Source organism: Mangifera indica, chromosome 8, assembly GCF_011075055.1.
Source record: "Mangifera indica cultivar Alphonso chromosome 8, CATAS_Mindica_2.1, whole genome shotgun sequence".
Taxonomy (NCBI): Eukaryota; Viridiplantae; Streptophyta; class Magnoliopsida; order Sapindales; family Anacardiaceae; genus Mangifera; species Mangifera indica.
This window is the reverse complement of record NC_058144.1, coordinates 7378562-7395423: the sequence shown is the minus strand read 5'-3', so window position 1 is coordinate 7395423 and position 16862 is coordinate 7378562. Positions and strand designations below refer to the sequence as shown.

The window sequence follows — 16862 nt, the reverse complement described above, 5'->3', positions numbered from 1 at the left end:
AGAAGAAAAGGAAATGACTTTAAAGGAAAAATATAACATTTCAAAATTTAATCATAGATAAAATTATTGGGTTTCTAAATCTATAAAAGAAATAGATAACATTAATTGGTTTCATTAATTTTAACAATCCATTGGTAAGTGTTTGAGTTTTTAATAATTAATAGGTATTAACTTGGGAATGCAATAACCTTTGAGTGGGAATAAGTCCTTTGGCCTTCTATTTATTCATAATTTAAACACAATAGTAATAAAAAAAATAAAATTACGTGAAACTCATCTATACAAATTTAGATGACAGATTATAATTATCTGATATTCTTATTTATATTTTTTCTCACTTTAAAATTATTAAATTAGAGACTATCATATTAAATTATATGAATAAATTTGTTTAATCTATCTGTACATATAGTATTACTCGAAAGGTAATCATTTCCTTTTTTATAGTGTGATGAAAATCACCGCCACAATAGTTGGATGTCTTGTTTCATCAACTCATTTAGACAATAATTATGACCCAAGATCATTAATCATTCTTTTTCCTTCAATTCCCCCCTCATCAATGCCATAATCATATAAATTTTAGGCAAATTGCAACCATATATAAAAATTGTACCAAGGATCAATTTTATTTTAGAATAATTATGGACCACTTTTACTCGACACGACAACAACAATCAATTGGACCTTTTGAAAAATTCACATCGAATAAAGTTAAATTTTAAAGGAATGAAGTGTTGGCATCTACCAACCCACATTTGCTTTTATAAGGGATAGAGGATAGAGCAGTAGAGTAAAATACAAAGCTGTATATTTGGTTATTATTGGACCTTTTCAACTATATTAAATTTAAAAACACGTGTCATTATCTGATTGGAATTTCATTTGTCTTTTTCTCGAGCAACAAACATTTACAATTTTTTTCTTTCCATGAAGACCGACTTAACTATGTCAATCTGAAATTAGATTTCGTTATCATAGAATAATCAAATGTCTTTGATAGTTAGCCATGTACAAATGGAACAAGGCCAAAATAATATAATACATAAATACAAACATGCTTTAATTATTATTTTTCAAATTAATCACATTTTCAACGTGCGTTATCTCTTTATCACACTTGAGTTGTAATTCTCATCTCAGTTATAACCTCCTAATTTTTTTTATTTTTTTTTCAAATAAACACGTAGTTAGTGTGGATCTCTAGGCTGCATTTTCAAATATTGAATATGATGCAATTTTTATTTTTGCTTTTGCGCTGTATCTCACGTATTATATCTTATATGATATGAATTATAAAATAGCGATATTATATATATTTATTTTAAATAAATCAATAAATATATATTTATATATTATTATATGATTAAATATTATTTTATTTTTAATTCAAAATTATTCTATCATATGATGATATATATAAATATATATATATTTATGTGCTTAAAATATGTATATATAATTTTATTGATTATATAATTCACTAAGATTGTTTTGTTTTCTTTCATAAGACAATACCATATGGGGCGATTGGTTATAGACAAAAAAAATTACTTTGATACTCTATTTTTTATTATTGAGATTATTTTGCTTGTTTTGTAAGTAATAAAATATTACGGTTATCTTCTATTACTAGTGGTGATATAACAAATAATATAAGAGTTAATTTTATTATCAACTTTATTTTAGGTATTAAAAAATTATCAAGGTAATATTGAATTTGTTATAATTCTATGTTTATTTATTAATTTTTATAAAACAAAAATACTCTCATTTTCAATTAATATAACAATAATATGAATAATATTTTAGAATAATTATATTAAAAAACATTTAAGTAAAATAATATATTAATATTATTTTATTACATTTAATTAAACACAATAATTATTTATATATATCCATATTTATCAAATATAATAATAATTTATATTTAATAATATATTAAATAATTTATCTTTCCAATAATTTTTTTATTTTTAATAATAAAATATTACTCAAATCAAATATCTAATAAGTTATCTCCAACTTTCTATCCATATAAATTATTATTATACTTAAGAATTATTTCAAAGTGATCTATCAATTATCATAGTATTTACATATAAATTTTGGATAACTTAAATTAAATGTGGAATGTTTATAGGTTCCGCCTTGATTTGTTTCTAATTTTATTTAGTTTATACAAATCCTAAGGTGTTAACTATAATCTAAATTAAGATTAAAAAGAAAAAAGAAAATAAAATTATAATAAGTGTTGTGCCCTAGAGTCTCACATCGTTCTCGTTCTGTCTATTGAGCTTGTATATAAGCAGGGGCTAGAAACCCTTAACTCAATAGACGCGTAAGAAACCCTTGAGGCCCTGAAGTGCCAAAGAGGACAATATCTATCAAGTGGCCCATGCAGGTCCTGAACCTGCGGGGGTTGAGCCTGAAGCCTCCCCCATCTTGTATAGACGCGTAACAAAACTGTGCGGGCTTGAAGCCCAAAGTAGACAATATCTGTTAGGCTGTTTATAACACGTTATCAGCACGATAGCGATGGGGGGGGGGGTGTGTTGTGACCTGAAGTCTCACATCGCTCTCGTTCTGTCTACTGAGCTTGTATATAAGCAGGGGCCAGAAACCCTTAACTCAATAGACGCGTAAGAAAACCTTGAGGCCTTGAAGTGCCAAAGAGGACAATATGTATCAAGTGGCCCATGCAGGTCCTGAACCTGCGGGGGTTGAGCCTGAAGCCTCCCCCGCTTGTATAGACGCGTAACAAAACCGTGCGAGCCTGAAGCCTAAAACGGACAATATTTATTAGGTTGTTTATAACACGTTATCAGCATGATAGCGATGGGGGGGTGTGTTGTGACCTGAAGTCCCACATCGCTCTCGTTCTGTCTACTTAGCTTGTATATAAGCATGAGCCAGAAACCCTTAACTCAATAGACGTGTAAGAAAACCTTAAGACCCTGAAGTGCCAAAGAGGACAATATCTATCAAGTGGCCCATGCAGGTCCTGAACCTGCGGGGGTTGCGCTTGAAGCCTCCCCCCCCCCCCCCCCCCCCTCCTTGTATAGACGCATGACAAAACCGTGCGGGCCTGAAGCCCAAAACGGACAATATTTGTTGAGTTGTTTATAACAATAAGCATTTTTTTCAAAAAATAAAATAAAATTATAAATGACAAATTAATATGTTGCCGATTTGTAATAGACCAAAAAAATTACCTTGGTATTTTTATTTTTATTATTGAGATTATTTTGTTTGCTTTGTAACTAAATAAACTAAATACATAATTTTAAATTATAAATAACAAATTAAGTGTAAATAATACCATTTAAAAATGAACTGTGCTAAAAAATAAAAATAACAAAGTTTATGGAATTTATCTTCAAAGGATAATTTGAATAGTAAAATATGAGACTTCACTCTCTTATAATATATTAAAATTAAATTTTTGACTTATTTAATTCAATGATTATGAAATTGTTTATTAGATCAAAGATTTATTTTATTCAATATGATTGATTTAATTTTAAAAATAATAATTCAATTTGAATAAAAATTGTCATTATCAAAAAAAGAAAAAGAAAAAAAAGTTTATGGGACTTTTTAAAAATGAAAATGGATGGCGGAGCATAAGATGGGATAAATCGATGAGATGAGAGTAACATTCTCACTTGCTTCTAATAATATCTCTCATCAAGATATTGCCTTGGTTGTCATCACGTGCAATCAACCTATGCTTTATCATTTCAATTCAATGATGGATGGCTGAAAACAAATTATCATTTCAATTCAATGATGGATGGCTGACAACAAAGTCACGGGCTTTATGTATAATTTTTACTCGTCCTACAAATCACAAATCACAATTTAGGCATGCAAACCTAACTGGGAATGTGAATTGGTTTGTTATTGTTTATCAAATTATTAGTAGGGATGTGGTTGTTCATGTTCTTGAGATTATGTTGTCAAGCTCGTCTGTTCACCAGAATTCTTCTTATTGGACTTTAAATTTTGGAGACATTACATTATTTGTCACCTTTATACCGTCCGTCAACCGAATGTCGCATCTTTCCTAGGCAAGTAGGACATTCCCTTCATCCATCTCACTTCTCAAGTATCACAATTGCACAAATTATTAGTTGCATATAAAATTTAAAAAGGATGTATGTTTATTGAAAGTCCATTTTCTTTAACTCTCTATTGACAATTTGATGAGCGATCGAGACGTTTCAATCTCATGAAGAAAAAAATAAGAGTAAATTACGAAAAAAAATAAATAAAAATATCAACGAAAAGAGTTAAAGACAAAAGAGAAAATAAGTAGATGACATGATAATATATTTGACGTGTCAAGACAAAGTGATGTAGTGTGTTTATATGATACAAAGAGATATGTTTATGTGACAATTTATGCAGAGACAAGTTTTCATAATCTAGTTTAGTTAATTAAATATTCCATTAATATTATTTTTCTTAATAATTTTAAAGATTTTATTTTGAATGTCAGAATATTTGAGTTTTAAGAATTGCTATATAAATATTGTATTAAATTCTTCTTTATACCTTCACTTGTTGAAAATTTTTAACTTTTTAATCGACTTTTTAAATAATATCGTAACCTTGTCAATATTTTATTATAATTAATATCTCAAATTAAATGATAAAATTAAAAATAAAATAAGTCATACATTCACAGGTTTAACCAAAAGTTGGTTATCATCATAAATGCTTTTTAACTGAGAATTTGGCTATTATAGTCGAAATCATCGATTTTGTTCCACCCGTTGCATGCAAAAATACCTAGAAAAGCCACAAGAACCGACGCACTCATGCCTCTCCAATATTGGAAGTTTCATTTGTCTTTTCCTTGAGCAACATTACCAATTTACCATCGCTTCCTACACAACCCATTAAAATTAAAGGTATCAATGAAGACAAACCCTAACTTAACCTTTCTATAGGTCAAATGAGAAATTTGAAAAATCGATTTCTCATTTATCACTAATTTATGTTAATTTATTATATATTATTTTATCATAAATTTTTGTTTTATTATTTATTAATATAATGACCAAAAAAATTTTTAATGTTTGATACAAATTCTAATTATGAATATATTTTTCATTTTATTAGAATTACAAAAATTCTTGCGTAAATAGAGGGATTTTATTTGACCAATTTATCCTATAGTAATATTTAATTTACCCATTTAACCTTAAATAATTATAATTTATTATTTTATATCAAAAAATAATTTTTTAATTTCTCTTTTCCCACCGTCTTCAATAATTCACTATTAATTGTCAATAAACCTTTTCTTCTAATCATCTTCACAACCAGTGATCATTCTCCTCCCGTCTTCCTTATCATCATTGGTCTATTTTTCAATTCTCTAGTAAAATCTCCCAATAATTTTAAATTTATATTTATTTACACTGAAAAATAAATTATTAAATAAAAAAGAAATAAATTGGCATTTATCAAAAAAAGGGTCAAAAAAAGAAGACTGCAGAATGATAACAAAGAACATGAGCGGGATAGAAAAGATGAGAGAGATTGAAAATAGTCATGTGGCCCTGCCATATTTACACATCTTTACCAAAGCGAGAGGAGGAAAGGAACATTTTATTGTGCCCCAGCTTGAGAAAATGTATAAATGTATGGAACTATAAGTAGTGACTATATACTAAGAAATTAATATAAAATATATATACAAGAGGGTGACTTGACTTCACATCTTATTTATTAATAGCTTTCTTTATCACAAAGCGCCCTTTTCAATGTCAATGTAAAAACTTGATTTGTGTTGCATTCAAGAAGCCATGGTATTTGAAATTCAGACTAGCCATTATGAGAATTTTCCCCGTGTCTACGTCTCTTGATTTCACTATTCTCTATGTTTATCCACCGCAACTTTGTTTGATTTAAGTATGAAGTGACCAAATCAGACAGAAAGACAATAATAAAAATAGCACAGTTTCATAAATTCTGGCTGTCCCAGTCAGAATCCTAGATGCCTTATACTATGCTAATAATATTAGTAGTATCAAGATTATATTAATATTTGAATACTAACAAAATGGGGGGTTGATTGGTTGGCAACCAGGAATAGGAAGAGTAATTTGGTGGGTGGGGCAAAGGCATTGATACAGAAGAATGACAGGACAGGTAGAGAGGGATTAATTTAAATAATGGATAAAAGATTAAACACCAATTACCTTGTTTCTGTCCGTTGAAAGGGATTAAAGAAATTTGCTTTTGCAAAAGTGGCTTTTCTTGCTTGCAATTTTTATCTTCCGTCTACCTACGTGATGACAATACCCTGCAACGGTCATTTCGCCCAATGGGCTCTTCTCTCTTTTTTGTCATTTAAAAATACTAAATATTGAAATTAATTTTAATATAAACATAGCCGAATAATTATGCATATCAAGAACGATTTTAAAATAAAATGAAGCTATATTATTTAATAAAAATTAAAAAACCAGCAAATTTGATAGAATTGCTTACTATAAAACCAATCATTCGACAAAGCACGTGGACTGTCTGTCTGTACGCAGAAACTGGCGGTGTCCTATTACCAATTTACCCTTGTTAATTTACAAGTTTTAAACTAATTTCTATCCTGCTTTTCAACACCACCCCACGCGCACGACACTCCCGACTCACTGTTTTTTGTTTTAATTTTCTCCCATTTATCACGTATTAAATTTCAACCTCATTTTGAAATTGAATCGCATGACCATGTTCATAAGATGTTACTCCTAGATCGTATATTTACTAATATTCACTAATATAATTTAATAATATTATTATAATAATATTATATATATTTATTTTAAATATATAAATATACATATATTTATAAATATAATCATATGATAAAGTATTATTTTATTTTTAATTTAAAATCGTTTAATTATATGATGATATATATTAATATGTACATATTTATGTATTTAAAATAAGTATACATAATTTTATTAATACCATTATTATATATGTGTATTATTTATATGATATTTTTCTATGTAGAATTAAAAAAAACTAAACTAAATGATAGAAAAACATAAAAATCTTTTTAACTTCCCAATAATTTGTAAAAATAAAAATTAAAAATACTGTTTGCATCAGATTACACCAAATGAGGTTTGATCAATAAAATCACACTTTGTTTGGTGTGATTTAGGCCGGTTTTGACTAGAATGACACCTAATTTTATGTAATCTAATATTGATTAATTATATATTTTTTAAAAATTTGAAAAATTTAATTAACTTTAATTATTTTTCACTGTTATTTTTTAATAAATTGTAATTTGATTAAGAATTTATAATTTAAGAAGGAAAAGAGTAAAAACTAACTATTTCCTCAAATGATGGGAACTCATAATTTGTTCAAACCTTCTTGAAAATTGACTGTAAGAAATAATTTATGTGTAAATTCTTTTCACCATGCCCATTTTTGTGGTGGTCATGTGAAAAGGATGATCTACACGCAAGGTAAGAGCGCGTGGAGACAATAAATAAAACTCTGTATGGCGTGCACGCAGTCTTTTACTGTAACTTCACCGAAAGAGAAACAAAACTAAATTAGGAACTAAAACCGAAACAAAAAATAATTAAAAGAGAGAGAAACAGTGGAAAGAAAGATAGAACGCAAAAAATAAAGAAAAGAGTTCCATTAGCTCAGGCGACTTAGCTCTCGCCTTCTTTCTCTCTCTCTCTCTCTGTACCTTTTTGCTCTACATTTTCTTAGCCTTTTTCTCTTCTTTATGTTTTTTAATTTTGTTCCAGTTCTTTCCACAGCAGGTTCAGTTTCTCCTCTTTTAATTCTTAATATTATGATCATTTTTATGCATTATGATGCATTAATACTTGGCTTACGTCAGTATCTCTTCTTTGGCGTAATTCATTGAATCTTAGCGTTTAAGTTTTTCTTATTTTGTTTTTAAATCTTCACTTTCGAAAAGTCTTTTACTTTTTCTCCTTACTGGGTTTGTTTACTTCAAATTTGCTTAGCATTTCCTCTATTTACAGCTCTTCTACTTCTTCTTTGTAAGTCCATTTTTATTTTTTTGTTATTTGAATATCTTTGTGTTCTACAAAAATATTTTTATTTTGTCTTTGTTTTGTTTTGTTTTGGTTTCTTGGAAGGGGCTTAGCTTCAACTCTTGTGAATTTATAAGATCACTTCCAAGTATAGATCACTGATATGAACTTCTGTTGGGTTTAGTTTTCAGATTGGAGAGTGTAGATTCAGCTAATGTTCTAGAACACGAAATTTTGTAATCAATGGGGATGGAGAGATCTAACGTAGAGTGTATAAATTGGAAGATCTATGTAGAGGCCTTTGTTGGGTTTATGCTGATCTGGGCAGCTGGAATTTCGGTTGCTCTCACTAATCCTGGTGATGGTAAGCTTAGTTTTTGGCTTTTTAGCCTTTTCTTTTCTCTGTTTTTGTGCTAAGAAGATGAAAATGACATTGTAGTCTTGATGATATTTTCTCATAAAGTTTTATGGTGTTTTGAAATCAAAACCTCAGCTCAATTGTGCACTGGTTTTTTTTATATTTCGATGTTTCCTTTCTCATTTGACTTGTGCTGAAATCTTCAGCCTTAAATGCATAATTGAATGATATGTGCTTGGTTATTTACAGTTGTTTAGAGAGTTATAGTATGCTAAATGGAGTTTGGAATCTGATTTGTTTGCATTTTTTGATTGAATCAGTTGCGGCGATCAATAATTTATATGTTGCACTCGGTTCCCCTCAACTTCCTGGGTGGTCTGCAACTGGGGGAGACCCATGTGGTGAAAAGTGGCAAGGTGTTACTTGTAATGTTTCAGATATTACGAAGATGTATGGCAAATCTCTTCTGTACTCATTGCATTTGAAAAATCTCTTGGCAATGGAAATACTAATCTCTTACATTTTTTTTTTTTCTTTCTAATCTTGTAGAGTACTTAATGGTGCTAATTTAGGGGGAGGACTGGGTGATAACTTGGATGCCTTTGCTTCTATCAAAGCAATGTAAGTGGGAGTCTTTCTGTGTATGTTTCTGTTCCCACCACCACTGCTAAAAAGGGAAAAGGGTCCGGTCAATGTTTCAGTGGCATTTTTCAGTCCTTTGAATGTTTAATTTTTAGGAGAATTTTTTAAGACAAATGGATAATTTTGGAATGCATTCTGGCAGTTGTCCGTGGCAAGAGGCAAGCAAAATGATACATTTGTATTGGTTTAGATATATAGGACCTCTTAGGGAAGACAGGCATTCTTTTGACTTTAGACTTTGAAGTTAGTTAATTGATTTCCTTGATAAATAGTTAAAATTCTGGTGCACTAGTTGGCTGGGTGATGTATACCTTTCATTTAATTTTCCAAACATTTTGATGGTATGATTTGGATTTTTCACAACTGACCAACTCAATGTGAAGTGCAGTGAGGGTGGGTGTTTTTGTTCATGGTTTATATTAAATAATAATATACTGCACATAAAATGTATGATAAGTGACAACATTTCTGGTGATATATATGAAGATGTTGTCCCTAATTCTTGTTTCATTTGTCTTATCAGAGATCTAAGCAACAACCGTATTGGGGGCAGTATCCCATCCAATTTGCCTGTTTCCATGCAAAACTTGTATGTTTTTCCCATCTTTGGAATAACATGTTTTACCATATCTATTCAACCCACTTTATTCACCTTCTTATGCAAAAGTTATAATAATTGTTGCCTTTTGTCAGTTTTCTTTCAGCTAATCAATTCTCTGGTAGCATACCGAGTTCTCTTGCATCTTTGACGCTACTGACAGCCATGTAGTTTTTCCTACTCTTTTATTATTCAGATGCGTAGTGGGAAATGCTTTCAGCTTCAAGTTCATTCCTAATCCTTATCTCTTTATTCCTTTCAGGTCTCTAAACAACAATCTTTTAAGTGGAGAAATACCAGATTCGTTTGAAGCCCTTACAGGATTGATCAATCTGTAGGTTCATTGAAATCGACAAACTTTATGTTTCCAGATTTAAATTTTCTTGCTATATATGATTGATGGAGCCACTTATCTTTATGCAGAGATTTATCTAGTAACAATTTGAGTGGGCAACTGCCTCCATCTATGGGAAATTTGTCACAGCTGACAACTCTGTGAGTCTCTTTGACAAGTTTATTTATATTCCATCTATTATATCTTTATGGTCATAGCTAATTTCTCAATTGGCAGACATTTGCAGACCAATCGGCTGTCTGGAACCCTTGATGTTTTACAAGATCTTCCATTAAGAGATTTGTACCCTTCTCAACCCTGTATTATCTGATTGTTAGAATAAATTGCTAATTTGTTTAGTTGTTTACAATCTCAAGAACCATATTCTAGGGTATTGAGAATTGTTTGGATGTTTTCCAGCTTATATCTGTCTCCCTTTCCACAGGAATGTTGAGAATAACCTGTTCAATGGGCCCATACCTGATAAGTTGCTTCTGATCCCCAATTTCAGGTGAGAGTCACAAGTGTTTTGGTTTTTGTATGCGACTTGTGCTGTTAAATATGATGTCCAATGGAGAAAAATGTAATTTTAATCATGTCTCTGGCTGTGCCAACTCATGAATTATGTATATTGCTGCTTTATTCAACTATCATTAAGAGCTCCCCTAAAGGTCATCGAATTAGTAATTATAGTTGGAACAACTAAATGCAATCTCGTGTTTCTCAATCTGGCCTCATATGTGGAACAACTAAGCAGAAATGAATCCAGAGAATGAATGTTCCTGTACCCCATTTTACTTTTCTTTCTCCATGTAATCTGAAAAACAATTAATTTTAATTGCAAAGGTGGTTTATTGGATCCTTAGTTCTATTAAAATATGTGTACGTCATGATCTCATAGAAATGAAGATGATTAGATATATAAACCTTGAACTAATGTACTCTTGGTAGACCAGAATTCATTCTAGTAAATAGTGATGCTGATATCAAAAGTCAATTCAAGAAAACTTGCTGGCTGGGATAATTTCGAGTTTCTACTGCTGCACTATAGACATGTCACCTAATCTGGTTTCTGAAGCAGCCATTATAGTGCTTAATGCTATTGTCTGTGCTCTTGTTAGTTTAAGCTTTGGGTCTTGTGATTTCTTAAAATAGCATATCGTAGATAATTGTCTCATTCTATGTATTGATTACATTTGAAGTGCTTTTGGCAGAGCTTATCATGACTGTTTGAGTTTATGAACTACATAGTTAACAATATACACCATTAATGTTCAGACAGTGCAAAATTTGTAAGGATATGTAGTATGTTATGTATTCCTCATACTGTTTTTTTTTTTTTCAAGTTTTATTATATATTAATATTATTAATGGAATGAATGGCAAAATTTTTTGTAGTTTGAAAATTTTTGATATTACTATATGGTTTATGCTTTCGTTCCTAACTTTGAGATACACTGTGCAGAAAAGATGGGAATCCATTTAATTCTACTGTTGCTCCGCTACCTCCACCAACATCCTCAGTAACTCCACCACCAGTTTCTGGGGCACCACCGGTCTCTGGGGCACCACCTTCTCAACACACACCTGGAAAACAGTCTGAGGGGCCATCTTCTTCAGAAGAATCAAAATCTGGACAGAAAAAATTTTTAACAACTAAAAGGGTTGTTTGGATATCAATTGCAGGAGTTATGCTGTTTATAATTTTGGCATTAGCATTTTTGCTTTTAATGCCAAAGTGTAGCAGAAGAAGGGAGGAAATTTTCAAGTGGCATCAAGCACAAGTAGGTAACAGAGAAGAACCTAGAGATAATCACCCATTGCCACAACCCACCAATCAAATGGAGAAAGGCAAATAACCTTGCTTTTAGTCTGACATTCCATTTACTATGAATTATTTGTTGCAATTGTCAGGTTTTAATATATTTTCTAAGTAAACTTGTGGAAAATTTTGTGAACAGCTCCCAAGGAAGTAGTTGTGAAGCCAAAGGATGATCATCAATTAGAGATGGGACGAAGGGGAGCAATTGCAAAATCACAGAATGAACAGGAAAGTAATGGCCGAAGGCTCGGAGCAATACCAAAACAGGATGATTATGAGATAGATGTGAGGCTTATGCCTCCTCCTCCTCCACCTCCCTCTCCACCTCCTCCTCCTCCTCCTCCTCCTCCACCACCTGTTGTTGAGAAGGTCATTGCTAAACCAATTGTTACTGCTGAAGTAACTACAACCAAGACTCCCACTAAAATGGCAAATCTTTCCACTATTGCTAGATCATATACCATCGCATCCCTTCAACAATATACTAACAGTTTTTCTCAAGAAAACCTTATAGGTTCTGGTATGCTGGGGAGTGTTTATAGGGCACAACTTCCTAATGGAAAGGTATGATTTCAATTTAATATTGGTTAATTTGTTCCATCTTCTTTGTGAGCATTATTTGTTTAACCTATCTGGGCTCTCATACCTTGGAAACTCAGCAACTGTTTCCTACATCAGTTTTGTTCTATTCTCTCTCTGGATTGCTCTCACTAGTCTTTTTGCAGATCTTTTTATTTTTACACAAAAACGGTGGAAATTTCCATTCAATTTTCACTAGTTACTCACTCCCAACAAATCCTCGACCGAAAGTTGTGATTTGTGTTTGTAGGTAGCAGCTTGTTTTTTTTTTTTTGGAATCTTATAAACCTGCTTCTCTTTCATATGGCTTCTCTTTTATTATTATGAGCATTTCATTCCATGTTATATGCAAATAGACGGGCTTTTGTTCAGATGTGTGATCTTTTTGAATGCCATTTTTAGTTACTTGCTGTCAAAAAACTGGACAAGAGGACCTCAAGCCAGCAGAAGGATGACGAATTCCTTGAACTGGTAAACGATATTGACCGAATCCGACATGCTAATGTTGTTGAGCTCAAGGGTTTCTGTGCAGAGCATGGACAAAGGCTTCTGATCTATGAGTATTGCAGCAATGGGACACTGCAGGATTTGCTACACTCTGATTATGAAGTGAAAAGAAACCTTTCTTGGAACTCCCGTATTGGGATGGCACTAGGAGCTGCTAGAGCATTAGAGTAAGTCTAAAAACTGTAAGCTGGCAGTTTCTGCACCTACCTGTTAACTTATCTGCTTGATTGGGTTAATTTCCTGGATTTTCAACTCCTTGGGAATTTCACTTAAATTTCAGTTTGAAACTATAACAAATATATATTAAAGATAGAATGAAAATTGAGATTCTGTAAACCAAAAGTCGTATTCTTTCAATATTTTAGTAATCTAATTAGGGAAGTATTATTACTATTATTTGAAAATATAGTGTTACTTAGTTTTAGTTCTTTACTTTTGGTAAGATTTATCTTATTTATTTGACAAGACTTGTATATATTCTAGGTTTGGTTTCTCTATAAATAAAGTTAATGTTTTTAGGCAGATAATAGATGAAATATTAAAATGGTTGTTTTTCTCTCTGCTGTATCTACCTTTCTATCTTCTTCTATTTCTCCCCGTAAATATATTCTATGACGTAGATAACATCAGTTTACTGTAAGCTTAAAAAAATAATAAAAATTCAAAATGAACCTTTTCTATGAGTTATTCTAGACTGAATAAATATGATCTGGGGTTGTGAAGAATTTAAATTATATATGTAGTTGTGAGATCTGTACATTGGTCGTTAAAAGTAAGTCTCCCAAACCTTCTAATTGTGAAAACATTTTGGGAACCTTACCTTTAACCTCTTAATGTAGGCAAGATCCCATGGAGAGGGATTTGTGGGTTTTATTCTTATCTTTATCTTTGCGCTTTTATTGAAGTATGCACCCTTTCAATTGGTGATTGTGTTTAGTTGTTTTATTCGTCCAGATATTTGCATGAGGTTTGTCAACCACCTATTGTACACCGAAATTTCAAGTCACTCAACATTCTACTCAATGATGATCTTTCTGTGCGCCTCTCTGATTGTGGTTTGGCTCCTCTTATCTCATCTGGTGCTGTGAGTCAGGTGAGACAGTACAATGGAGAATTTGTAATTAAGCTTTAGTAGTGTTTTAGGAATTATTTTGTTGAAGGAATTCAAATATATATTTTTTAAACTTTTAACTGATAGTAGAGGAAGGGTTGCTTAAAAAATGAGCCTCGGATCTCATTAGATCGCAATTTGATTTAAATCTCCCTAAAGCAAACATGCATAAGTTTGAATGTTGTAGCTGTCAAGTTCTTCTTGTGAGATGATTTTTCTTCTGTTCTTTCAGTTTGCTCTTTCAACTATTAGTCCTATTTTTTTCACTCCTCAAGGACAAAAGATATGTGAAGTTTCAAGTGTCAATCGATTTAAAGTTTTAAGCACCTCTAGTGTGGCACTCATTTTGAGGACATATTCTTGTTCTCTACACCTTTGTGCATGATTTCTTGTGTTTTTACTACCTTTGGATGGAAGCAATCTTCTAATAAAAAGTCTTATTCTTGATGGAGAGCCATGCCCAAATTATTACTTCCTAAAAGAATGAATTGATTTAGAGAAACTTTTGGTTTTTTTATCTATCACCATTGATGGTTCATATTGTTGATCTAACACTTTGCTTCTTCCACACTTTGGGAAGTGGCTACTGGCTTCTTTTGTGAAGATTCCAAAGAATTATCAGGATATATCCTTACAAGCATTAGTTGTGTATATTGCTTTGATATTTTGTTAGTTGTCAATTTTTTGCTGTGATGGAAACCGCAGAAGTCAATTGCTATCAACAAAATGAATTTCTTTTACTTCATTAAATGAAGCTGAGTTTGTTTCTAGCGATTAAGCTTTATCATGTCTGAAACTATTTCACTTCAGTTGTCAGGACATCTGCTGACAGCTTATGGTTATGGAGCTCCAGAATTCGATATGGGAATTTATACTTGTCAGAGTGATGTTTATAGCTTTGGGGTTGTTATGTTAGAACTCTTAACTGGCCGGCAATCATATGACAGGTAAGAGGTTGAACCTTATTCTGTTTATGATTGTATGTCATTATTTCTGACATATTAGTTTACCGTCTTACATTGAATTTCGGTTTCTTAACAGTTAATTGAATTTTCTTCTTATGTTTTGTAGGACACGAAATCGGGGGGAGCAATTTCTTGTTCGATGGGCAATTCCCCAGCTTCATGACATTGATGCATTATCTAATATGGTTGATCCTTCTCTTAATGGAAAATACCCAGCAAAATCATTATCAAACTTTGCCGACATTATTTCTAGATGTGTTCAGGTGAGTATTTCATTCTTAATATGGGTTTCCGATTGGTACTTTTATTATCTTGGTTGGAACATGTATTGCCTGTAACTTCGTTCCAGGGTTATACTTGTTGGTTAGGCTCCGATAAGAGTCAGCACACAGTTGTGTGAACACAAGAAGCCTGAAATTTCTGGTCTTCTGCTTTATTATTGTTCTTTTGGCTTTAAATTTAAAAGCATAATATTACTTGTATAACACAAAAGTAGAAACACATAAACTGTGAAGGAAATAGCATGTAAATTAGAGTTGTTTTTTTTTTTCTCTCTGCCTAACGTCAAAATGCATTTTTCAGTCTGAACCAGAATTCAGGCCTCCGATGTCAGAAGTTGTCCAGGATCTAGTAGAAATGATTCGGAGAGAGCGCCGCAGCAATGAATCAGTCGGAGACTGACCTAAATTTGGAAAGAAAACTTGTGGTTTCAGCTTGTGAATCATGGTGAAGTTGAATAGATTTTGATCTGCCAGATTCACAATCCAGACCAAACACCCCCCCCCCCCCCCCCCCCCCCCCCCCCCTTTCAAAAAAAAAAATCATCTACTGCAAAGAGGCTACAACCGATGCCCTGACTAACACATCCACAGTTCACATCACACCTTTTTTACCATCACTTGTATTCGGAGTTTACAGATTAAATTATCTACGGAAAACTTGTCTCTGGGACCCCAACAGTGAGACTGTTGAGGTCAGTTTGTGATGATTCAGTTGCTGATTGAAGTATGCATATAGTGTCTTTATTATCTCAGGGATGTACTGATCCTTTTGTTTCATACTGTCATTTACTACCAATTCTTGATGTTCAAATTTGTTTGTGGTGTATCGTAAACCATTGTAATGCTTATGTTTTGGTGTATCATAATTTACATATCTCTTTCTTTGGTTATTCCAATCTTTATTATTTATACATTTGGCAAAAATGCTGTGTGATACAGTCCTTTCCAACTGCTTCTTTTCATACCAAAGGTGCGTGAGATGGAGACGTTTATATTTAATTAGAATAATCATGTTTCAAATTTCTTGCTGCGGTGTCGTTGATATTTTTGAAATCACGAGGACTACTCTGTGTAGGACAGTTTTCTAAAATGTTTGCCTCATTAGTCACATATCAGAGCATAGTTAGTAGTATTTTATGATGTATGATTTGTATTTTATGATATGATATGATGTAAATAAAAAATAGTGTGTATTATACAGTTTGATACATATTTTATTATATGAGATATATTATTAATACGGAATAATGTACTTTTTTTTAAAATAATGATATAATAGAAGTATATATGAAAAATTTTAAATTTTTAAAAATATTTATGAAATTTTTTAAATGATGTTATATTAATTAATTTTTTTATTATTATTATTTTTTTTAAGATTATATTATATAATATAATACGATATTTAATATATGATATAAAAAATTAAAATTTTAATATATAATATGAAATGTGATTTAACTATTATAAACTAAAGGAGATTTTGGTTGGAGTTAATATTTGATTCTTTTGATAATTTATAATAAATAATTCTAATAACCTAATGTTAGAATGTGATATGATGCGAAATATAGGGGTCATTATCAACATTTTTAAAGATTATAAAAATAATTT

At 31.3% G+C, this 16862-nt stretch overlaps 1 protein-coding gene across 3 annotated transcripts; it reads left to right on the top strand.

Moving 5' to 3' along the window:
* Positions 1–7647: 7647 nt before the first annotated feature.
* Positions 7648–16138, top strand: LOC123223856 (protein STRUBBELIG-RECEPTOR FAMILY 3-like). Of its 3 annotated transcripts, none has more exons than XM_044647280.1 (17): positions 7648–7811; positions 8243–8415; positions 8730–8859; positions 8959–9030; positions 9575–9640; positions 9745–9816; positions 9912–9983; positions 10073–10144; positions 10221–10286; positions 10429–10494; positions 11449–11834; positions 11945–12369; positions 12787–13058; positions 13846–13984; positions 14813–14949; positions 15074–15230; positions 15550–16138. In XM_044647280.1, the coding sequence occupies exons 2-17, from the start codon at positions 8295–8297 to the stop codon at positions 15646–15648; spliced, it is 2352 nt and encodes a 783-aa protein (XP_044503215.1). In that variant the 5' UTR covers positions 7648–7811; positions 8243–8294; the 3' UTR covers positions 15649–16138. The 3 variants fall into 3 exon arrangements, with proteins under 3 accessions (XP_044503215.1, XP_044503213.1, XP_044503214.1); XM_044647278.1 differs by having other exon boundaries at positions 8236–8415; XM_044647279.1 differs by lacking the exon at positions 7648–7811 and adding an exon at positions 7875–8057 and having other exon boundaries at positions 8236–8415.
* The last annotated feature ends 724 nt before the right edge of the window (positions 16139–16862 follow it).